General features: G+C 37.0%; 1 protein-coding gene across 2 annotated transcripts; it reads left to right on the forward strand.

Moving 5' to 3' along the window:
* Nucleotides 1-363: 363 nt before the first annotated feature.
* LOC105122334 (zinc finger FYVE domain protein) lies at nucleotides 364-24,130 on the forward strand. Of its 2 annotated transcripts, XM_011021389.1 has the most exons (36): nucleotides 364-1,587; nucleotides 2,416-2,560; nucleotides 3,019-3,297; nucleotides 3,434-3,604; nucleotides 3,710-3,925; nucleotides 4,344-4,438; nucleotides 4,982-5,156; nucleotides 5,448-5,869; nucleotides 6,250-6,385; nucleotides 6,608-6,703; nucleotides 6,791-6,862; nucleotides 7,869-8,006; nucleotides 8,855-9,008; nucleotides 9,122-9,489; nucleotides 10,369-10,832; nucleotides 10,932-11,276; nucleotides 11,819-12,040; nucleotides 12,126-12,216; nucleotides 12,368-12,445; nucleotides 12,603-12,893; nucleotides 12,981-13,178; nucleotides 13,425-13,913; nucleotides 14,308-14,469; nucleotides 14,668-14,997; nucleotides 15,084-15,166; nucleotides 15,274-15,378; nucleotides 15,787-16,015; nucleotides 17,190-17,549; nucleotides 18,155-18,256; nucleotides 19,199-19,342; nucleotides 20,268-20,356; nucleotides 21,007-21,089; nucleotides 21,228-21,343; nucleotides 22,118-22,203; nucleotides 22,546-22,645; nucleotides 23,331-24,130. In XM_011021389.1, the coding sequence occupies exons 1-36, from the start codon at nucleotides 644-646 to the stop codon at nucleotides 23,394-23,396; spliced, it is 7,644 nt and encodes a 2,547-aa protein (XP_011019691.1). In that variant the 5' UTR covers nucleotides 364-643; the 3' UTR covers nucleotides 23,397-24,130. The 2 variants fall into 2 exon arrangements, with proteins under 2 accessions (XP_011019691.1, XP_011019692.1); XM_011021390.1 differs by lacking the exons at nucleotides 364-1,587; nucleotides 2,416-2,560; nucleotides 3,019-3,297; ... (1 more) ...; nucleotides 3,710-3,925; nucleotides 4,344-4,438 and having other exon boundaries at nucleotides 5,072-5,156; nucleotides 5,527-5,869.
* Nucleotides 24,131-24,771: the final 641 nt, after the last annotated feature.

Below are 24,771 nucleotides of genomic sequence, written 5' to 3' on the forward strand. Positions count from 1 at the left end.
ATCATATTATCAAACGTATTCCTAGCAACAACCCACATGGAATGGAGAGATGATATTTGTCTAGAGAATGATATTTTAGATATTTAATTGACTAAAGCGTAGTACGACCCTAAACATGCAATAATTTTATGGGGGTGGCTAATTTAATAAGAAATATATTAAAATATATTTTTTAATCTTTTAAAATTTATTTTTTATATTAATATATTAAAATAATTAAAAAATATAAAAAAATAATTGATTTTTTTTTGAAAAATGGACAAAATAATGTTTCAATCTCTGCGCGAAACAATGCCTCATAATTCATGGATAAAAATTTCCAAAAATAAAAATAAAGGATATATGTCTATCGGAAACTCAATCGAGAATCCATACACAGTCCAGTGACTTATCTGACCTTTACCTCACTTTTTATCTCTGTCACCCCGCAGTTCCGCTTTGTGTCTGTACTGCGTTGCACTTCACGCATCCGAGAAACCAGAAACACCTCGCAACAAATTAAAAAAATAAAGAGAAAAATTGAAATCTCCACCGGCAACACCCCAATTTCTCCAACTCAAAAACCTCGAAAAAAAAAAAAAAGAGTAAAAAATGAATAATCAAAATACATAACTAACAGAAAACAACAATAACCTCCATTGAAATGGACAAAGAAACCGACCTTCTCTCTCGCCTAGCAGCGAACCATCTCCACTTAGCTCAATTCGAGCCATTACGAGCCATCCTCACATCTCTCCGCACCAAAAACCCTGACCTCGCTCTCGCAATTCTCCAAACCATAGTATCCAATTCTGGCAGGTTCGATAACATTCTCTGGTCCCAATCTTGCCCTAATCCATCACTACTCACATTTTTATCAACCCTAGAGCTCTTACAACTTAACAATCCGACTTCGCATACATGGCGCTTCGATTCTGTTACGCTTCGGTTGCGTGTAGAGTTTTTGCTGTTGATTCAACTTTTGATTGATCGCGTGACGGAGAGTTTGCGCAAGAATGTCGATCTCGACAGGTTTGAGAAAGAGGAGGGGGAGATTGGTGTGGGAGAGAGTTCTGGAGGAAGGGGGGAGGAGGAGGAGGAGGAGGAGGAGGAGGGGTTTTTAGATAATTTCGAGGGTTTGAAGGATGGGAGTGGTGAGTTAGAGGTTTTAGATAAGGTTTTGGAGTTTGGTGTGAAGAGATTGAAGGGAGATGTGGATTTGGACGGGAATGAAGTGGGAGGGAGTGGGAGAGGGGAAGGTTCCAGTTCGGGTGGTGTTGTGGCAATTGAGGAAGGGGAGATGATGTGTTTGAGGAAGGTGATTTTGGATAATGCTGATGTTTTTGATGCGTTGTGTTGGAATGTAGAGAGCCAAATGAAGGGGATGAAGGTTGAGAATGAGAATTCAGGTATGGAGATAACGGTGAGGGGGGAGGAGAGTGAGAAAGTGGAGGAGGACGGTGTGGAGTTGTTTGATTTGATTAGAAAGTGTGTGCAGTTAGCGCATTTGGATGCAATGAAGGAGTGTTCAAAAGAGGGAGATGAAGGAGTATTTTCACATATCCGCTTTCTTCATCTCGATCGTGGCCTGGAGGAGAGTGAGTATCGGTATGTGCATTTTTGGGTTTCTGTTATTTGAAATGAAATGTTGTGGTAGTGATAGGTGAGTGTTGTTGGGTTTTCGACTGGTTACTGCTGGTTTTGGAATAAGTTGTTTAATGCGTAAAGCTGTTATTAATATGGTTATGCTTTTGGATTAGCTTGTTCAAGGGAAGGAAAGACCTTCAATATTACTCTCTAGGATTCGTTATGCATGTTTTTAATTGTCTCCTTCCAAATTGGGGTCTTACATGTTTTCAGTAGTCATTTGCATGAGTTGAAAGTAATCAAAGTATTATACCAGCATGAGTTATATCAGCTACCTTTGTATGTCAGATACATGTATGTTGCCAGTGCAAAAGCTGCATTTTTTTAGTAGTTATGGGGCTGTCTACTTGAGATGGCTGGGAAAGCATTCCCTCCTTGTTTGGTATTGTTTGTCGTGTTGGAGCTTAATATTAAGGGAATTGCAGGGACGGAATAGCTATATAAATCTAAAGTCAGGGCTATCAAAGATGCTTTAAGTGTGATTGTTTTTTCTTTGTTTCCTTGGAGTTCCTTCCAAATTTTAAATTTTAGCTTGAGGTTTTCTTCCTCCCCATAGGCAGTTGTGGGAATTTTGTTTTTCAAACAGTGCCTAAGAAAGGGAAGAGGTATGTGATTAAACTTTGGGGATGAGGAAGAGGTTGGTACTAGATATTATATTTAGCGTCGCTGAAACTTTCTTGAGTTGGGGCCACCTAGCCTGTGCCCAGTCTCTACCATTGCTCACAGGATTGCCTCTCTTTTATGCCTGCTCTAAATAATTATTGCCTTCCGTTTTGTGTTTCTTTATAGCATTGTGCTGCAAGATCTCCTTGTGAGGGTTTTGTCAACAAGGAAAGGATATGGAACCTCATGGGATGTCATGCAAGAAAAATTGCTTCGGATCTATGAAGAGGCTCTTTCATCGAATTGTAGACATCTTGTTGAAATGATCCAGGCAATGCTCAGAACACTTTTGTTTAACAATTTTGGGATTGCTTAATTTTTGGTGGTTTGCAGGGGAAACCATAAAACCTGGTTAATTAATTTAATGCAATTTCTAATCTCAGTTGTCTTGTAAAAACTTTTGAGCTTCCACTCTCTACTGAAACATTTCCTTTCAAAAGTCCAAACTTAGGCAACGTCTGTGTGGGATTCCTTATGACAAAAAAATTAGTCTCAAAGGGTCCCTTAGGTAGTTTGGATTTTTATAATATTAGATACACCATAGAAGCTGTAAAGGATGCACTTGATTTTGCTAAGCTCAATTTTTTCAATAGAAAAGATTAATGATTATGATCTACTGTCCTTGTAAGGGAATATGTTGTTTGATTTCATGAAATTCGAACTTATCTAATGTTATTAGGGAACGCTCTGTGATCAGGTGTGTTGATTGTCCAATATGGTTTTGTGCAGTTTATCCAGGATGACTTGCTCCGTCAAGAGATTGAGATGTCTCGAGCACATGCTGACAAACAAATTCCATTCCCTTTGGAGCACTTCCAGGGGTATCTTATGGAAATGAAACTGGATGAAGATTCAAATGACCCATCTTTTTCCTTAAGTAGGGCTGTCAGTATTTGCATGAGAGAGATGTACCACTATGCTCGTGTTTCAGAAGTACATGTACTTGAATGCTTCATGGATACAGCCCTCTCAGCTGTCAAGAGGGAGCAGCTTCAAGAAGCTAGCTATGTATGTTTCACTTTTGCATCTAAATTGAACATGCGAGTTTGAAATTTCGTTATTACTCAAATTGAAAATGACATTTAATTATTACACAAATTGAAAATGTTGTTAGAAAGTCTCATCTTTTTCATTCATGTTGCAGTTTCTCATGCTGTTTCCACGGCTTAGGCCCCTAGTAGCTGCCATGGGTTGGGATCTGTTGGCAGGTAAAACAACTGCTCGGAGGAAATTAATGCAACTTCTCTGGACAAGCAGGAAGTCGCAAATACTTCGACTAGAAGAGTCTGCAACATATGGTAATCAATTGGATGAGGTAATTTCTTCTTCTGTTTCCAAATCTTTTACATAATTGTTTTGTTTGTCCAAAGGAAGAGTTGAATATGTAAGTCCCTCTTTTTTGTTCTCATTGTTTTGACAGATGTCTTGCGTGGAGCATCTATGTGATACATTATGTTATCAGCTTGATCTTGCCTCTTTTGTTTCTTGTGTCAATTCTGGTCAATCATGGAATTCAAAGTCATCACTGTTGTTGTCTGGAAACCAACAAATAATTTCTGCAAGCGAAGATAATCATTCAGAACGTTTTGTTGAAAACTTTGTGCTGGAAAGACTTTCTGTTCAAAGCCCTCTTCGCGTAAGTCTCCTGCACTTATATGTTTGCGTTCACATAAGGTGTCCTTTGCAAAATTCATGGATATGTTTGGTTATAGAATTTGTCAATACAATTATTAATTTTTCACACTGAAATCTTTGCTCAAAGAAAACGAGTTTGTGGTAACTGCTTTGATATTGAATGGTGTCATCTTTCAGGAAGGAGTCCTCGTTTACACAATCATGTTCATTTTTGCCTTTTTTATTGGTTATATAGATAGTTTCCTTGATTTATACATATTCTATTTTGGGAATTGTAACAAAAGTCAAACCTTGCCTTCTTTTCTTTTGAGTGATTATTGTGAAGGTGGAAAGAATCTCAGCTGTCATTGGCAGTCAAGTAGAGTTTCATATATAAATGTAAAGATTTTTTTTTTACTCTTTTTGTTGCCTTTTTGCAGGTATTGTTTGATGTTGTTCCAACCATGAAGTTTCAGGATGCTATTGAATTAATTAGCATGCAGCCAATTTGTTCTGACATAGCAGCCTGGAAAAGGTGTGTGTGCCCATTTTATTCTGTATCTTTCCTACTTTAGGTTATGCAAGTTTGGAAACGCTTGGAAACTCATCTGTTATGCTGAGGAGTGCTGTGTGGATGGTTGTTTTCACTATACATGGCATTTTAGTTGACTTGCTAGGCTGCTGCATGTTTAGAATTTGCTTTGTGATTGGTGGTTCTAGTGTTCAATATTCACTCACCCAGTCTATCAGACAGAACCTCTTGGTACTTTAGCTGGACCTTTATAATTCTTTTAAAATAATTATACTACTCTTTGATAGGCTGGTTTGATTTCTTCATGGTTCTTGGGCATTGTAAATTTCGATGATTGTCATTAGCCTCAAAACTTAAGGACCTTAACATTACATATGGTAATTATTTGCTATGTGGGCACTTGGAAGGCCCAAGCCTGCATGGGATATGTTTCCAATTCCTTGTTACAATTACTTCTTTGCCCTAGCATATTCTTCTTGTCAAATTAGGATTTCTTATTTTCAATATGCTGATTCCATTTTTCTTTTGTCTGTGTGTTTTTGTTAGAATGCAAGATATTGAACTAATGCACATGCGTTATGCTCTGGAATCAACTGTTCTTGCATTGGGGGTGATGGAGAGGTGTCCGATTGATGAAAGACAGAGTCATCATCAAGTGGCTCTTTGCCACTTGAAAGACTTGAGGAATCACTTGGAGGCTATTACCAATATTCCACGCAAGGTTATCTGCTTGCAGTTTGTGTTGGGTTTGATATAACAGAAAATCTTAGACTATTCTTGCCTGCATTTTTTTTTTTTTTTTGGATTATGAATTGATCTGAGTGTTTCCCTAGAAAGCTGGCAACAATGTAACAAAACTTCTTTTGTGTCACCCCATTAAGTTTGCCTTGCTACCTTTTTATCCAATCATGTACTTAGTAGGCAATGGTGTCAGATGTCTAAATTTAGTTCTTTCCTCCATGCTGTTTATTTTGGAACATTTACATAACATTGATTTTATTCAATGATGCAGATATTGATGGTGAATGTTATAATTTCACTTTTACATATGGATGATATCTCTCTCAATTTGACGCATTGTGCCTCACCAGGGAGCAATTCTGAATCAACCTCCACATGTGCTTGGGACCATACTGATGTCACTTTTTGTGAAGGAGGGAAAGAAATGGTTATTTCTTTCACAGGATTGCTACTTGATATTCTACATCGCAATCTTCCACCAGGCTTGATTGAAGAGCATACACCAAATGATGGTATGAGTATAGATGGAAGACAGGCCTTAGAGTGGAGAATATCAATAGCTAGACATTTCATTGAGGATTGGCAGTGGCGGTTGTCAGTTTTGCAACGTCTTCTACCATTATCTGAGCGCCAATGGGGATGGAAGGAGGCGCTGACTGTCCTACGTGCAGCCCCATCCAAGCTGCTTAACCTGTAAGTTTGATATATCCTTTTTCTGATGATTCATTCTAGTATGCAAATATCAACTAGTTCACACTCGTGGTTTATCTGCAACATGTTTGCTGTGCAATGTTGAAGTATGATGACTTACTGCACTATGGCAGGGGAATGATTTGTTTTTTGCACCTTCCATCTTGTGACAGCTAATGTTTTGACCACTGACAAGGGCTGGACTAGGTCATCACTGCCCTAATTAGATGTCATGTAATAGTAGATTATATGTAATGGAGAGATTGTGTATATTATACCAAACATGACCGAGGATATGCCATTTATTTTGTTACAGGAACCTTTTATTCCTTCACTTTGAATTGATGCGATTGTGTTGTCATTGATGGCATTTTATATTGCAGTTGCATGCAAAGAGCGAAGTATGACATTGGTGAAGAGGCAGTTCATCGATTTTCTTTATCAGCAGAAGATAGAGCTACCCTTGAATTGGCTGAATGGGTTGACAGTGCTGTTAGAAGAGCGTCTGAATCCAGATTGGTCAGTCCATTACCACTTGCTTATATGTTTTAATAAATGATTACAGTATCTGTAAACATTGAATTTTTCCCATCTACCTGTTGTTTAATCTGATCATGCATTCAACCTAGCTATTTCTGTTGACAAGGAACTTTACATTCAAATTTCAGATTATCAGAATTTTTGTAATTTTCACACTGCAGCCGGTCTCAGCTAAATTTATGTGTCGTTTCTTTTTACCAGGTAGAAGATGCAGTGTCTCGTGCTGTGGATGGGACTTCAGCAGTGCAAGACCTAGATTTTTCTTCTTTACGATCCCAGTTGGGTTCTTTGGCTGCAGTAAGCACTTCTAATTGTAAAACTTGCACTCCATGTTTCTCAATTAAGAGGGCTATTTAAGGCAGGGATGTTACTGTGTGCTTTCAGATTCTTTTATGCATTGATGTTGCTGCAACTTCTGCAAGGTCAGCACATATGTCTCAACAACTCCTGGATCAGGTAGTACTTACATACGTATGAACTTGAAGTTTGTAATTCCTGATATTTTAACCCTATGTTCTGCACTTATCTCTTTCTGGTTTTGAGCAACATTTGCAATGTCTTAGTTGCGCACCCGTGGTATTGAGATCCCCCTTTCCTCTCACCACACTTGTGATTTAACTTCATTAACTTCTCAAATTTGTAGCTGGTCTGGCCTAAATGGAAATCATCATTTTTTAAATTTTCTTTGGAGCATTAGTAAGGATGAAACCAGTTGCCTATGATATCCTTATTATACTGTGGGATAAGGGGTGGAACTTGAAGAAGTGAAGCAAGCCTAGAGTATCAGCCTCGTATCTAATGTATTTTAGACCCCCTTACTTGATATGATATTCTATTTGTAAAGCGCTAGCACCCCTATAGTGGAAGGCTCTTCTGCTAGGAGTAGAGATTTTAGGGATCTGACTGATGCTTCCTGGCCTTTTTGTGTTCTCTGGGCTGTTAGGGCTTTTAGGAGGAAAATGATGCATCTGCCAAAGCCAAGCGAGAGGCCTTGAGTTCCATCAAGGCTTTTCCATCCTTATCTTTACTGTCAACATGGTTGGTTTTGTCACAGGGCTTATATGTTCGTTTTCAAGAATATGCATTAAAAAGGTGAATCATATAATCATTTCACATACCACAATTATGGTGACTTAGCTACATAATCCTAAATAAAATTTAAAAAATTGAGTAAGATAATTTTTCGTGTTTTACAATACAAAAGTATAATATGTTATTTACAAATTGGTAATTACACCCCCTTTTATGTAACTGAAACTGATATTACCACAACTTAAGTCATGGTAGCAAGCACCCATGAAAGCATCGCTTTTGGGGATGTCCAACCACTGAAATGCATCTTATCTCTAATTTTGCTGCATGCATATTGTTCTCTAAAATTTTATCTCTTTGGGCAAATTGGTCCCAGTTCATGTACCGAGAATAATGGCTTAGTTTCGCTCTTACATTGGCCATGTTGCAGGCTCAGGTTATGTTATCTGAGATATATCCAGGAGCATCTCCAAAGATAGGCTCGACTTACTGGGATCAGATTCTTGAAGTGGGAATTATTTCTGTATCACGACGTGTTCTCAAGCGTCTACATGAATTCTTGGAACAAGTGAGTTCACTTACTAGATCAACTGTTATCACAAGCAAGATGTGTCTTGATCATACTTGATTGATTCTCATTTTTATAGCGCTTGCCCACAATAAGATCTGGAAATTAATGTATCCATTATTTTACTCTTTCATCTTTTCTTGTCTTTCAAAATTATTTTTTCTTCTCTCTGCAAATGAACCAAATGCTCGCTAAAGCTGAAAACTTGTATGAGGACCATTATAACATGGAGCGTTTTCAGGAGGAAGTTGTTCATTTTTCGTTTTAGCTTTCTTGCCTTCCCTCATAAATTTTCCTTCAGTCCATTTATAAAAGATTAAAATGCTCCTGCTAAGACAGGGAAGTATAGACGGACCATGGTCTAGTTCTTCTTTTGTTTAACAATTTTCAGCCATCACTGCTGATGAGAATAAAATGCTTTCTAAAGATGCTCTATTTCAATGCAAAAGAAAATGAAAGAAATGCTTTCTACGGAGCTTTTTCTCATAGAAAACCTATTCTTGACTTCTAGTATATGAAACCAACTTGTTATTTTGATACTTCTGACTGTGAGAAGGTAAAGCGTGGGAGATCTTTAAGGGACGGAAAACGGTTCAGCGAATTGTACTTTTAAAATCAAAATTTTTAAGTTCTTTGAGGGAGGGAAAATAGTGGGAAATTGTTGAACTAATTTTACCCTTAAAGTTACTTTTATTGACTAGTCGCTTCAATTATTCAATGCTTGAGATGTGAAAAAGGGTCAATGCAGCTGCTTTATTATCCTCCTCCTCTTCATCAGGATTGCTTAGTATATGATATTCTGATTGAATGTTTTTTTGTTGATCCCATGATTTGATATATTGTTCTAGGGTGATGGTCCTGGCCTCCAAGCATTTCTGGCTGGGGAGATTATTATATCGTCATCAAAGGAGTTGCTTCGGCAGGGGCAAAGAGAACGTACTCTTGCTATTTTGCATCAGATGATTGAAGATGCTCACAGGGGGAAGCGACAGTTTCTGAGTGGTATCCTATTCTTTATGACATTTTGTTGTAGGAGGATTTATGCGTTTTTGCTTTTATCATACTGGGGAGATTTTCAATGTGATTCTGATAATCATTTTCACATAAAATCTTAGGTAAGCTTCATAATCTTGCAAGAGCTATTGCTGATGAAGAAACAGAGGTAAATATAGTAAAAGGTGACAACACATATGCGGAGCGTAAACTCTTGCCTCACTTTGACAAGGAAGGGGTTCTTGGACTTGGGTTAAAAGTTGCAAAACAGACACCCAAAAGTTCTGCTGGTGGAGAAACTAGCATGCAGCCTGTTGGTTATGATATAAAAGATACAGGGAAGAGATTGTTTGGTCCTTTGAGTGCTAAGCCTACAACGTATCTTTCACAATTTATTCTCCATATTGCTGCAATTGGTGACATAGTTGATGGCACTGATACAACTCATGATTTCAACTTTTTCTCACTGGTTTATGAGTGGCCTAAAGATGTAAGCTGTTGATCATCTTCATCTGATATCATTTTATTTCTGTCAATGCATTTATTTTGATCTTTGGCTTGCATGTAGTGTTTATAAAATAAAAATTTCAGTCGAGTTTTGATTGGTTGACAGGTGGAGTAGTTTTGTGAAATCTTTATGAAATATTATTAAGTTTGCAACATTCAAGTGTTTTGAACATTAGGAAGAACTCTTACAATATGTGAGGTTAGTACTATGTGGTGACTGCTTTTCAGGCCAATAGACATTCATACATCACACAAATTCTGAACCTGGTAGATTTGTTCATGAGCATCTCATGGGAGCATTTACTATAAATTTTAGTGGAGACTAGAATTCACTGCGCAAATCATTCAATTTATTCCCATCTGGCTGACCTCCATAACATATGTTCTGAGAGGTGACTGGTGTCACCTATTTTGTTCTTTTTATGTATTCATTTGTACTAAAAAATAGTTGAGCACGTAGTAAATTTGAATTCGAGGACAAGCAAAGTTGTTGGGTACCATTGATCCATCAACAATGGTAATTGAATAAGAAGAGGTAGTTTGGAAAAAGGAAGTGGAAAAGGCCTTCTAGTGAACGCTAAGATTTGGCTGTATTAGTTGTAGGGAATCCCACTATGCACCATTATATGATGTAATTTTTTAAGGAATGAGCCAATATTTTTCCCTAAGTGAAAAGAATTTCCTTACTCTTTGATTTTTAGGTGCTGTAAGCCTACAATATCTGTTGAATGCATAGATTGGCATTGAAACCAATTGTTATTTTTCTTAAAGTTCTGCTGTTGAGAGTTGATTTGAACCTGAGCATGCAATTTCAACTGCACTTATGTCATATATGCTTATGCTTAACTATTTTATTTTGCAGCTTCTAACTCGTTTAGTCTTTGACCGAGGCAGCACTGACGCAGCTGGAAAGATTGCTGACATTATGTGTGCTGATTTTGTCCATGAAGTTATTTCAGCATGTGTACCTCCTGTTTATCCACCTCGGTCTGGTCATGCATGGGCTTGCATTCCTGTCGCTGCTACCTTTCATAAGAGTTATGCAGAGAATAAAGTGTTGTCTCCAGCCTGCAAAGAAGCTAAGCCTAATTGCTACAGTAGTTTCTCAGCAACTCCTGGAATTCCTTTGTACCCCCTCCAGTTGGATGTTGTAAAACATCTCGTTAAAATATCCCCAGTGAGGGCTGTGCTAGCATGTGTTTTTGGGAGGAGTATCTTATACAGTGCCAGTGACTCTTCTATGTCTGGCTCCATGGATGATGGTTCATTGCAGGAACCTGACAATGACAGACTATTTTATGAATTTGCTCTTGATCAATCTGAGAGGTAATATCCATTGCTAGACAATTGAACTGGTATAACTCGTTTACATTATGATTGCGTAATGTTACTTAAATCACTAGTTTAATTGGTAAATGTTAACAGATTCCCCACTTTAAACCGGTGGATACAAATGCAAATGAACCTCCATCGAGTTTCAGAGTTTGCTGTAACATCTGGACGAAAAGCCGATGCTGGTGAGGTTAAAGCCGACACAAGGGTTGCTATTAAGAGATTTCGTGAGCGAGATAGTGATACCGAGTCAGAAGTTGATGACACTTTTGGTAGCAGTACTATTCCAACTACTTTGCCAGACCTTGGCAGTCAAGGTGGTTCAGCTCATGAACCACAAGAGGATTCCTCAAAATCTGATGCAGTTGAACTGGACACTACAGCTTTTCTCTCCCTGGATTGGGAAAATGAAGAACCTTATCAGAAAGCAGTGGAGAGGTATTACCTTTTAACACTTTTTTTTGTACATCCACCTCCCCTCCACTTGCTTCCCTTGTCTTATCTGTCATACAGTTGCCTTGCCTTTTCTTTATGTGGCTGTTGCATGCGAACATTCCTGTTTGTTGCTATTGGTACTATTAAAGAATTGATAAACAAAAGCAACCAGTTTTCTTAGGGTGAGAATACAATTGGAAAGCTGTCCACACTCCATAAGCTCTCAAAAGGCTTGTTTGTAGTTTCTAAGAATTTATGTCATGGAAAACGTTTCTGGTTATGTGAGTCTAGTTTGGTAAAGAGAAAGCTACCCCCCTTCTTAGTTGTAAGTGTAATACATGCCCATTCCAATCCCATCTAATTCTCCCAACTTTTTCTTCTCCATATATTTTGGAGGCTTGTTTTAGGGCTGAAAACTTTACATACTCGCAGTTGTATTTTTCCTTAGACTGAAAATTGAAGTAACGAATAAAACTTATTGCCATTTAAAAAAAATATATTCTAATTTATGTATTTATGTTGACTTATTTTACTCTTTCTCACAGATTGACCGGTGAAGGAAAATTAATGGATGCTCTTGCACTTTCGGATCGCTTTTTACGTGATGGAGCCTCAAACCATTTACTTCAATTACTCATTGAACGCAGAGAAGAAGACCATCCATTCTCTGGAACTCAGGGTTATAGGGGGCATCGTATCTGGAGCAATAGCTGGCAGTATTGCTTGCGATTGAAGGATAAACAACTGGCAGCTAGACTTGCCCTCAAGTATGTGAACTCATAGGATCTGTTTTCACTATCATGATAAATAATGCAAATTTACCCTTTTCTCAAATCAGAAGCTCTCTTCCAGGTATATGCACAGATGGGAACTTGATGCTGCTCTAGATGTACTCACCATGTGCAGCTGCCACCTTCCTGAGAGTGATCCAGTCAGGAATGAGGTACTGGTTTTTATAGACAATGTCTGGTTACTGCTCTTAAATTCCAGAATTTAAATTATTGGTTCATTGATGAAGTTTGATATTTCAAGCAATATGATTTGTTTTTCGCTTTCATATTTGCCCAGCAATGACATTATTCTTTGGGTCATAGGTCTTGCAAAGGAGAAAGGCTTTGCAAAGGTACAACCACATATTAACTGCAGATGATCATTATAGCAGCTGGCAAGAGGTCATAACTCTCTTCTTTTTCATTGGAATAGGGAAAGTCATGTTTTGTTTTAAAAAAATGAAGTCCTAATTAACTAGGATTTCTTTTTTCATTTTTAAATGTTTTTCTGATTATTGTTACCTTCTATTTTGCTTTATGCTTTTACTGGAGTTGTCAGGTTGAGGAAGAGTGCAAGGAAGATCCTGAAGGCTTGGCACTCAGATTAGCTGGGAAAGGAGCTGTTTCTGCTGCCCTAGAAGTGGCTGAGAGTGCAGGACTGTCAACAGACTTGAGGAGAGAACTCAAGGGTCGGCAACTTGTGAAACTTCTTACTGCAGACCCACTCAATGGAGGGGGTCCTGCAGAAGCTTCACGCTTTCTTTCTTCACTACGTGATTCAGATGATGCTTTACCAGTTGCAATGGGTGCAATGCAGCTATTACCCAACCTGCGTTCAAAGCAACTTCTTGTAATTGATTGTTTCTGAAAATATGTTTTAAGTGATCATATCTCTTTAGAACTTGAGTTTTTTCTTTCCATTTGTTTGTTCTTGAAGGTACACTTTTTCCTTAAACGAAGAGATGGGAATCTATCAGATGTCGAGGTTGCCCGGCTTAACTCATGGGCTTTGGGCCTTCGTGTTCTTGCTGCCTTGCCATTGCCATGGCAGCAAAGGTGTTCTTCCTTGCATGAGCACCCGCATTTGATATTGGAGGTTCTTCTGATGAGGAAACAGCTGCAGTCTGCTGCTCTGGTATTATAAAATGACTGATATTACTCAAATGTCTTCATTTTTGTGCATTGCTTTTTGGATTTTGGAGTTGCTAATTTATCACAAATACCACTTTCATGATTATATGTCACTGCATAAAAATCCTGATGCTTGTATTTCCTTGGATGCAATTATATCCAAGATCATGCCTCGTTTTTCCTGTAAATTTTTTTTCGCACTTCCATTATTGCTATCCTGATTGAGATTTTGGAAAATATTTGCGAGCAGATCCTTAAAGAATTTCCTTCTCTGAGAGACAACATTGTAGTTGTTCAATATGCTGCTAAAGCAATTGCTGTTATTATTAACTCTCCCGCCAGAGAACCACGGATCTCTGTATCTGGAACAAGACCAAAACCTAAAACAAGAACAGGTGTTCCTGCAAGGTCATCTTTTACTAGCAGTTTAAATAACTTGCAAAAAGAGGCTCGCAGAGCCTTTTCTTGGGCCCCACGAAATAATGGAGATAAGAATGCTACAAAAGATTCTTATCGCAAAAGAAAGAGTTCTGGTTTGCCACCAACTGAAAGAGTGGCATGGGAGGCAATGACTGGAATTCAAGAGGATCATGCATCATCATATTCTGCAGATGGGCAGGAACGGCTCCCATCAGTTTCAATTGCTGAGGAATGGATGCTTACTGGTGATGCTATTAAGGATGAAGCTGTTCGCACATCACACCGATATGAAAGTGCCCCTGACATTATACTTTTTAAGGTATGCCTGTGATAGTTTGGTTATTGAAATTCTATTATCTATATCATAATTTATTAATAAGTGAATCTATGCGTTGACTTTGTGTTGATGCCTGATATTTATGAGATTTACTACCAATTTCAAAGCGCAGCACTGTAAAAAATTGAGTCTTCTTGTACTTTGAACTTGTGCAGATTGCTGTGACACAGGTGATTTTTACTATATTTCCTGTTCCTGTGATGTGAAAAATTAATGATCAATTGCTTTGCTTGAATCGAAGAATTTCAGCTTTAATAAAGCACATTTCTTATACTAAAATGATCCTGAATGTTAGAAGATGACGGCTTTTCCTGCTTTGTCTGATTTTATTGAATATGCTGTTGATCTGCTGAAGATTTTTGTCTTCTGTTTCTAGGCACTGCTATCATTGTGTTCTGATGAATTGATGGCCGCCAAAAGTGCTCTGGATTTATGTATGAATCAGATGAAGAATGTTTTGAGTGCAAGACAGTTATCGGAGAATGCATCGACAGAAACAATTGGTAGAGCATATCATGCGACAGAGACATTTGTTCAGGTATTGGTGTTTGCCTAGCCCAGTTTGTACAGAATGGGAACAACTGTCCCCCATTAAGATGGTAAAAAATGCCACATCAACTAGGGCAACATGTGGTTATGCATTGCTACCCAAGATATTACCTCAGTTAAGTTGCCACCAGCTGCAATATAGTCTGTGAAGTGGATAGTGACATTGATTCTCATGTTGCACTTGCAGGGGCTACTTTATACTAAATCCTTGCTGAGGAAGCTTGTTGGGGGGAGTGACTTGTCAAGTAATTCTGAAAGAAGTAGGGATGCTGATGATGCCTCTTCAGATGCTGGTAACTCTAGTGTAGGCAGTCAGTCCACAGATGAACCATCTGAAATCTTGTCACAGGCAGACATTTGGCTAGGACGTGCTGAGTTGCTCCAAAGCCTTCTGGGATCAGGAATTGCTGCTTCTCTTGAGGATATTGCTGATAAAGAGTCATCTGCTCGCCTCCGTGACAGGTTGATAGTTGATGAACAGTACAGCATGGCTGTATATACTTGCCGAAAGTGTAAGGTAATGTCATATCTTGAGATTCTAAATATATGGTACCACTCTATATTGCTCATGTTGAGCTCCTAAATTTTTGGGGCTTCTGTCAGATTGATGTTTTCCCTGTGTGGAATGCTTGGGGACATGCTTTGATTCGGATGGAACACTATGCACAAGCTCGAGTGAAATTCAAGTAAGTTATCTCTGCTGCCATTTTTTTTTCCATAAGTATGATCTTGCTTTCTCTCCCGTCCATGGTGACTGTGACCTCACTCTTTATTCTTCCTTTGATGGTTTCAGGCAAGCTCTTCAATTGCACAAGGGTGACCCTACTCCCATCATTCAAGAAATTATCAATACAATTGAAGGAGGTCCACCAGTGGATGTGTCAGCTGTTCGTTCTATGTAAGATGGCATGCAAGTTTCTTATATATGCTTCTAATGATTATGAATACGAGTATCTTTGTGCATAAAATTCTATGTAGGGCTTCTAATGATTAGAAGTTGAGCCAACGTTTATAAAGACTTGGGCCTGGAGCAGTTTCTGTTTTCACAATGTCTTTCCATTTGGAGAGATAGTGTGGTGTTTCTTGCTGTGATGTGTTGGCTAGGAAGCTTTATTGTTAAATGTTGCAACTCTAGTATAACTGGTGTGGTTTTATTTTAGAGGAACTCATACTTTTTTTTGGCATGCATAATTTGAGAAGGATTTTTTTTTTTTTCCATATGTAGAGAATGTAGTAAAAGAATAAGAAGGATATACTTTCTAAATGATTCCCTTGTAAAATCATTCTAATAGGACTGATACTGCAGGTATGAACATTTGGCTAGAAGTGCACCAACCATCTTGGATGATTCTCTTTCGGCTGATTCATATCTCAATGTTCTGAACATGCCATCTACTTTTCCACGTTCAGAGAGATCTAGGCGTTATCAAGAATCTGCAAGTAATAACTCAGCTTACAGCTCTGAGTTTGAAGATGGACCTCGCAGCAATTTGGACAGTGTTCGTTATGTTGAGTGCGTTAATTATTTACAAGAAGTAAGTTGAACTGCCTTTACAACTTAAGCATATCCTTTGGTTTTTTATGGACATTCTTTTGACTCTGTCAGGTTGTGGTGAATATATTATTATTTTTCAAACACTCATGTGGGCACAACCAAATGATTAACTAGGGCGGCATGTATACACCTCCTCTTTCCTTAAAAGATACTGCTAGATTTTGCAACGTTATGTATATTGTGTGGAGTATATTTTGAAATCATAAAAATGGCCCCTCCAAATATGAAATAAACTAAAATCTCAAGGAAATTTAATCTTGCTTCTGAAATAAAACTTGACTTTCCTTATTGGTTACAGAATAATTACTTTAATTAAGTAATTTTAAAATTTATTTGAGAAAAAGCACTTACATTTTACATGCATGCATTAACGAAGACTAGAATTATCTGTAAATAATAATGTCTTGCTAAGAATGTTACTTTTTAACTAGTTAGTTTAATAGCAATCAATAAAGTTCTCGCATGACAACTTTTTCTTTAACATTGTTCTCAAAAAATTGATTATTGGATATGCTTGCGAACTAAGAAATTAAATAAGTCATGTTTTTTAGCATAGTAATTTAATTTCTGTTTTTTCTATCTTTGAATTATTTTTTCACCTTACTTCTGCTGAGTAATTAGGAGACTAATCTCATCCCATTCAGCAGATATAAATATAAAGCAATTGGCTTTATGTAAGATAGTAAAATTTAAAGCCACAAATTATTCATGATTACGGACAAGTCAACAATTTATGTTTACTAAGAAAATATTATGCGTTACTTAGTGTCTGCCACTTTATTCCAAATAAGCTTATGGAATTTATTTCCCCAGTCATTTTTTCATCTAATAAATGAAAGAAAAATCAGCTTAGCTTTGCTATGGTACAAAGGATGCAAGTGTAGTGTAGTAACACAAATTTCCATACACCAAACCTCTTAGGAAAAAAAAATGAAAGATCCTTCATGAGCAGATTTTGTTGTATGGTTGTGTTATATTTTGTTGCCTAGTGTCTTGAATCCTATGTGCACATTGTAAACTGTTGATTAGTTTGCGTGCTGCATGTTTGCACCTCTAGTGCTCCTTGGTCATGTGATAACACAATTACATCTATTATCTCTTCTTGGTGGTCAGGTCTGTTATACTTATTTTCCTTCTCTCTTTGGACTGTGCAGTATGCTCGTCAGCATTTGCTTGGATTTATGTTCAGACATGGCCACTACACTGATGCCTGCATGTTGTTCCTTCCACAAAATGCTGTTCCACCACCTCCTCAGCCTTCAGCCATGGGAGTAGCAACTTCATCTTCATCGCCACAAAGATTAGACCCTTTAGCAACTGATTATGGGAATATTGATGATTTGTGTGACTTGTGTATTGGTTATGGTGCCATGAATGTTCTTGAAGAAGTGATATCGACAAGAATAGCATCTGCAAAACAACAGGATGTAAACCAGCATACTGCTGCAGTCCTTGCACGTATTTGCACCTATTGTGAAACTCATAGGCATTTCAATTATCTCTACCAGTTTCAGGTAAATGGAACTCCGTTTTCCCTGTTCACTTCTTTTTTCTTTCTTCTTTTTATGATAAAAGGAGCTTCTTGGGCATCAGATTATATCTGGAAGGGATGATCTTTTACCACAGTTACCTTTCCAGTGTATGAAATATGTTCTATTCTTTCCACTCAACACTTCTGAGTAACTATCTGGTTGGGTGGATGTGAATCTTTGTTTTCAACCTGATTCTACATTTCAATGTGTTCTGTTCATGCTGTCAGTTTTTTTTTTTCTCATTATTGTTGGCACAAAAATATTTGCTCACTATGATAAAATGAGGTGACTTAAACCAGGCGTAAAGTACTTTCTGAAAGTGATATGTAGCTTCTGAAAGTGGTGGGACAGATGGGGAGATAAAAGTATGCATTGCTCCTTTCAAGGGAGAAATTCAAGCCAACACTATGTCATAGCTTTGGGCTATTCCAAGGATTTGGGGAATTATGATTGACTTTGTAATTTTGATTTAATCACCTTCAGTAGGATTGTATTTGTGTCATTATGAATTTATAAGAGAGAAAAAAAACTTTAAAGCAGGGCTCAGGGCTCACCTGTGGTTCACTTAAATTCACTCATTGGTTCAGGTAATCAAGAAAGATCATGTTGCTGCTGGACTATGTTGTATTCAGTTATTTATGAATTCTTTTTCACAAGAGGAAGCTGTTAAACACTTGGAGAATGCAAAGGTAACTACTTAATTTTTCTTTCGTCACAGCCCCTTTGTTACATTGCTGAGTAGAAACTGGCTTGTGTTTGTGCAAGAAAAATTCCATAGACTGATAGATCTACAGAGGCAATATCTAATGGTAACTATCGAGGAAAGTGACATTAGTAGAGGTCATTTCCAATTTGAGGAAGTAAACTTTCCAATATATGTATGTGTGTGCTCATTAACAACAAACATTTCTTGACTGCTGTTATGAGAGATGAAACTTATGAAAAAAAAAATTTCTCTCATAAGTGCATCATTTACAGTATTTTGCTCTAAATATGTTATGAAATATATTTAACAACTGTTATGCTTCTAGAGATCTGTGTCATGATTCAAAAGAGTTCATTTAGATCAGATCACCAAAATTACACGATGGCTATGTTTCCTGGAGCAATCCTTGAAGTTAAAGACAATTCCGAATGATCACATAACAGAAATTGTACATGCATAGGAATTTATCAAGTATAGATTAGTAATTGTGCATAATAATTTAGCAAGTATGGATCAGTAATTGAAAAGAAATTAATAAATACGTTGTAATGATTATGATCTTTATGATCCTAAGCACTTGAATTATAATGTGAAAGGTAGTTATTGCCAAACTTGAAATCAGTGAAGCTAACATATTTGAATCGGTTGCAACATATGCTGTGAATAGAAACATTCGGAATAAATGGGTCAATTAACTGACAATTATGGCAGTCTTCAACCATCTTTGGTTGACTAACTAAAAGTCTTGGTTTTAAGCTCATGCTCAATCACAGCCAGCATGTGCTGCTTCTTATGAGAACCATGGCAATGCAGTGATCATAGGAAAATTATTTTCTTACTAAATGTTCTCTTAGCATCATTTTCAAGTTGTTAGTACCCTTGTCTATATTGATCCTGTTTTTATCAATTTTTCTTCTTGGTATAGATGCATTTTGATGAAGGATTGTCAGCTCGGTACAAAGGTGGAGACTCTACAAAACTTGTCACAAAGGGTGTTCGAGGAAAAAGTGCCTCTGAGAAGCTCACAGAAGAAGGACTTGTTAAGTTTTCTGCTAGGGTTTCAATCCAGGTAATTAGGTCCTACCACACAGAAAAGATGTCTCCTGGATTTTGAAGGTTAATACTTAGTGATTATTTTCACGTGTGAGGCTCTTTCAATTATGTTTTCAGACATAGTATACTCGAGACACATCCCTTCTTTTTTTTTTCGTTTCTAGATTATAGTTTTAGTTCTGTGTCGCTAAAGTAGTAACTGAGTAAGTGTATTGTGGATTATGTTTGCACGTTTCTGTTACCATTGGAATTGTGAAGATTTCATCCCATCCCATGTGCTAAAACCACCTTTTAACTTAATCTTCCAACTAATAAGAACTCAAGCATTTCATTAGAGGCCATTAAGGGCACATTTTTGGTTGTTTGTGGCACTTAGCTTTGTTTGCACTTGAGTCTTTCAGTGGTTTTTCTTCTAGATTTTACTATTTATGAACTGTCAAAGTACAGATCTGTGGTACTAAGTACCAGTGAAAAACAAAGACAGTAAGTTTGTGAACATGTTGGATACATGCAATTTGTTGATGCATCAATGTGTAAGCTGTCTCTATAACAAGAAAAGAACAATAAGGTATTTCATGACAAACAGACAAAATCATTAGTACCTTAAATAATCATGTTTTCTTCGTGGTTTCAAACAATTTGAGCTTGTTCGAGAATGTGATAGAGGTTGTTTTTTAAAGCGTTTTTCCCTTGGAAATGCATCAAAATAATGCTTTTTTCATTTTGTTTTTATTTTTGACACCAGTACATCAAAACGATCCAAAAACATCGAAAAAAATGAATTTGAAGCTAAAAAAAAAATCAAAAAATTTGAAAATCATGGTCCAGCTGCACAAACAAACACTGCCTTGGTAAACTTAACATGGGAAAAGATCAGAATTGTGTTAAAGTTGCCTGTATTTTTTATTTTGTTTGACTCTGTCAGTGGATTTCATTTGTAGGTGGAAGTTGTGAAATCCTCTAATGATTCAGATGGACCTCAGTGGAAACATTCTCTATTTGGAAACCCAAATGATCCAGAAACCTTTAGGTCAGTATTAATAGCACCTCTTATATGTAAAATCAACTATCAAAAAATAAGTACAACCATCTTGCTTAACAGATTGCTTGCTAAAGATCATGTAGCATGTAAAAAAAATTATTCAGCGAAGTGCTGTCTATTTTATAAGCTATGGTTCTTCAGTTTTTATTAATTACACTTAGTTTCTTTCCGATTTGATAGTTCTTTCTGATTTGATAGTTAGTAAAAGACTCATTAAGAGCTCAAATGGGTTTAGCCCTAATGCTTGGAAGGATGTATGTTATGTTTCTGTAACTAGAAGAGAAAATAAAAGTAAGAACTGATATCCATCCAAAAAATAATAAAAGAAATAGCTAGAGAAAATATGGACAAGATGTCTTTGTGGGACACAATTGGGATATTGGCTGAATGTTCTGGTGGGAAAAAATGTGAATCATGAGTTTGGGAAGCTGGGAATTCTTTTCCATTCTTATCCTATATCTCATTAGGTTGGAATTGGATCTTAAAAATCCTAAGAATGTCGTATCTTATATCCAGATGATGGGATGGCATTAAATATCTGATTTATTCTTTTAATATTTAATGTTTTCTGTTGGCGGTTGGACCAATATAATATAATGATGATAGAGATTTGTCTGACAATGGTCATCGATCCACAGGAGAAGGTGTGAGATTGCAGAAACACTCGTCGAAAAGAACTTCGATTTGGCTTTCCAAATAATCTATGAATTTAATCTTCCAGGTATCCATTAAATTGATGCTTGTCTTCATCTAAAATTTTATCACAATTTAGTATAGCTTCAGTGTGTCTCTCCTTGGTATAGCTTTAGAGTTGGCTGCACTAGTTTTATGGTTCATCAAGTCTTTCCTCATCTTGCAGCTGTTGATATATATGCTGGTGTTGCTGCATCACTTGCTGAGAGAAAAAGAGGCAGCCAGTTGACTGAATTTTTTAGAAATATTAAAGGGACTATTGATGATGATGATTGGGATCAGGTAATGATATCACATTAATGACAATTGGGAATGGTGAAAGCATCCTTTGATATCCTTTGAAGAGTATGTTTGGGTTAGTTCGAGTTGAAATGGAAAAGTGATAAATATTATCTTCAATAGAATTGAATTGAATGGATTGGAGCAGGAGTGTGTCACCCTGAATTTTAGAGTTGCATCATATGAATTCCATTCAAGTGGCTACATATTTGTTTGCAACATATTTTTGTGATGCCATGGTACTATCACTTAGATTGATATAATAAATTTAGAGTTTCTTGAGTATGATCAAGTAATAAATGGCAATGATAAAGCCATATTATCTTCTATTCTTCCTTTTTCCTCTCTCAATGGTATTCTACTGAGTAACTGGAAAATCAGCACATTCTGGGGACTACTTTTGGTGAACCCATTGCTTTATCTACTTACATGTTAATATCAAGAGACATCATTATGATGATCATCCTTCCTTCGATAATAAAGGATAGAGAACAAAATGATGTGTTCATGCTGGATGTTTCGATTGAGAATAAAACAAAATGCAGATGTCTAATTAAGACGTCAAGAAAATATGAACAAAGCTGGTAACTTATCATATACTCCTGCTTTTTTCATGGTATCAAATACATTATCCTAATTGCCCCCTAATTATTGATTCTTGAATTACTTCTTTTTATTTATTCCTCACCTTCCTTTCTTCACAAGTTTTCTAAGTCCATACTATCTGTGCTTCTATTTACAGTAAGCATATGTTCTTATGATCACATTTAAATATAGGTCTTGGGAGCTGCAATAAACATATATGCTAATAAACATAAAGAACGTCCTGACCGTCTCATCGGCATGTTAACCAGCAGTCACAGGTAATTTTTTATATATAATTTTACACACTTTTATTAATTTTAGTTCATTTTTGGAGAAACATCATAAGGAAGATTTATCAGAAAACAAATGTGATTAAGCAATGCCTTCTTTAAGAAGGATCACAGAGGTTGATTTAGATGTTTTTGTAACTTCCTATATTCTGGCCATTAAGTTTGTGGTGAGCTCTGGACTTGATTGTAACAGATGTAATTGGCAGCCTGAAACATGTACTTGGAAACAGCCTGTATATCTTGATATATTATTTTTGTTCGCTGTTTACTAATTAGTATAAAATTATTATGTGATTTAAATAAAGGCTCTGTATTTTTTTGTCTCTGTAGGAAGGTGCTGGCTTGTGTTGTCTGTGGTCGTCTAAAGAGCGCATTTCAAATTGCATCTCGAAGTGGAAGTGTGGCTGATGTTCAATATGTTGCTCATCAGGTTATTCTTTCAACGTGGGAATTTGTGTCATCATAACTTCAGATGCATTGAATTGACTAATGGTTTAAATACAAATTTATATTTAAAGGAAAATAGGATTGCATATGCACATGACTTTCTGTACTGTGTAGTCAATTATGATGCCAAGTATGCTCTTGCTGGTTTTTTGGTTTTGTTCTCAGATGAAAGTAGTTGTCTTTTAAGAATTGCTGCAAAATTGTGCTTCAGAGAGGCTCTATCATTGGGCTTCCTGGCCCAAGGTCCAAACTACCTGTGCCTAACAGATTTTCCCTTAGACCTAATTGGCTTGAACACTCAGTTTGGCTTCCTTTTGTTGGCATGTTGCTATTTGGAAACCCATGCTGAAACCAGTGTGAAATCCAGTGGTCTATTGTTTTGGTTGAGTGGATTTTCTGTTTAAGTATATACTCGAAGAGTTATGATTCTAGCGTGACTATCTTTCATAGGACCATACATAACCTTAGGATCCAGTGACTGCTTGGACTGCTCTGATTGTTGTATCAGTGACATTATGAAAATCGCATTTCAAGCCAGAGCATCATTGCTCTGTCAGTTATATTTTGATTATTTCTGAATATCTTGGTTTATGTTCTTTATTACTGTCTTTTTTCTTCCCACTTGCTTGTAAGAAAAAATCTCATATCCTTTTGTTACCATATTGCAGGCATTACATGCAAATGCACTGCCAGTACTTGATATGTGCAAACAGTGGTTGGCACAATACATGTAATTTGTAGCTCATGAGGAGCAGTTTTACACTAGGCCAATATGATTGGTTGTAACGATAGAAGTAATTCTGAGCACCACTCTAGGATGCTGAGATGAACACAGTTTCCTTCAAAACCTGCACTTCATGAACTCTCAGAGCGTCAGCATTTGAGGTCTGTTCCTATGTTTTGTAGCTTCCAGCTGCTCTTGCAATCCCAACCATTGAACACAGCGTGCATGGTGTTTGATGGGTTGCTGAAGTCTCGAGGACATGTAGAGAAAACTACAACACAAGGCTAGTCAGATTTTACACAGGAGCTCATCGGCATTCTGCCCAGACACTCAAACAAGATACTCAACTGGAATACTTTTGGATACTAGAGATTTTAATTTTGGAACCTTTTGGATACATGACATAACGGTGCAACAACTGCTAAGTGAGGGGGCGGATCTAGCTCATTGGTGTCATTATCCAGGAATTTGTGGGTATATAAAAAGATGTATAGCACTGAAACGGCTTCGACTTCAAATTTGTTCATTTTCGCAGCTGTAATTTATGTGGTTAGATAACTAGGAATGAAAACAACAGGAAGAAAGAAAGAGAGAGCAGGTTTTCTGTTTTCCTTTTGGAATAATTTCGTGGGCGTCTGCTCCTTGACGTTTCTCTGTGGTTGTTCTATTTTGTATTATTCTAGCTTATTTTGTGGTCAACACGAGTTCAAGCATTCGAAGATAATATTAGTAAGCGCTATAATACCAATGGTGGGACAAAAGCCAAACGCTGCCTGAGGACTTCTCTGAGCAGACAAAAAAAAATTGTAGGTAAGAACGTGCAAGCAAAATATGATGCTTTCGCCTTCCAGGCATGCAGGCAAAATTATTGCTATAAAAGAATGGGATTTTGTATTTGCGCAAGCAGAGCTGGGCATGGGATTGATCGGTTCCTCTATCTTCATCAATAGAACAAGGGCAAACCACCTAAACATTTGTTTCTTTCCTCTTCAGAATTGCTTTTCTATTACATTTCGTTTTAAATGGGACTTAATATAAATGACTACATCGATTTTATATAAGGGGAAAAAAACGTGTTGCCTAGAGAAATAGAGGAGTTGAGGAACAAAATCTATTTATTTTCGCTGATGAGGAGAAGCACGAGACTAGCTGTTGCTAGCTCGAGATTTGGGCTGGCAAATTTAATTTGGTGTCTTATCTTACCAATCAATAGTTTTCAACGTCATATATTAAAAAGAAAAAACTACATTATAATATTATATAGATCCAAATTAATTAAACAATCGTCTCAACTTTTAAAATAATAAATGTTCTATGAAAGGTCCATTAACATCTCCCTCAAGTCCTTGTAATATTAACATTACAAGTTCGCTATTAAACTAGAG

The sequence above is a fragment of the Populus euphratica genome, unplaced genomic scaffold (genome assembly GCF_000495115.2).
Source record: "Populus euphratica unplaced genomic scaffold, PopEup_1.0 scaffold19.1, whole genome shotgun sequence".
In the NCBI taxonomy this organism is placed as follows: domain Eukaryota; kingdom Viridiplantae; phylum Streptophyta; class Magnoliopsida; order Malpighiales; family Salicaceae; genus Populus; species Populus euphratica.

Bases quoted from the DNA above. Each gene is read 5' to 3' on its own strand.
- LOC105122334 (XM_011021389.1), top strand. From the start codon at position 644: ATGGACAAAGAAACCGACCTTCTCTCTCGCCTAGCAGCGAACCATCTC. The intron at 6,863-7,868 runs GTAGTACTTACA...GCCATGTTGCAG, and splicing joins CTCAACAACTCCTGGATCAG to GCTCAGGTTATGTTATCTGA. The intron at 22,204-22,545 runs GTAATTTTTTAT...TTGTCTCTGTAG, and splicing joins ATGTTAACCAGCAGTCACAG to GAAGGTGCTGGCTTGTGTTG.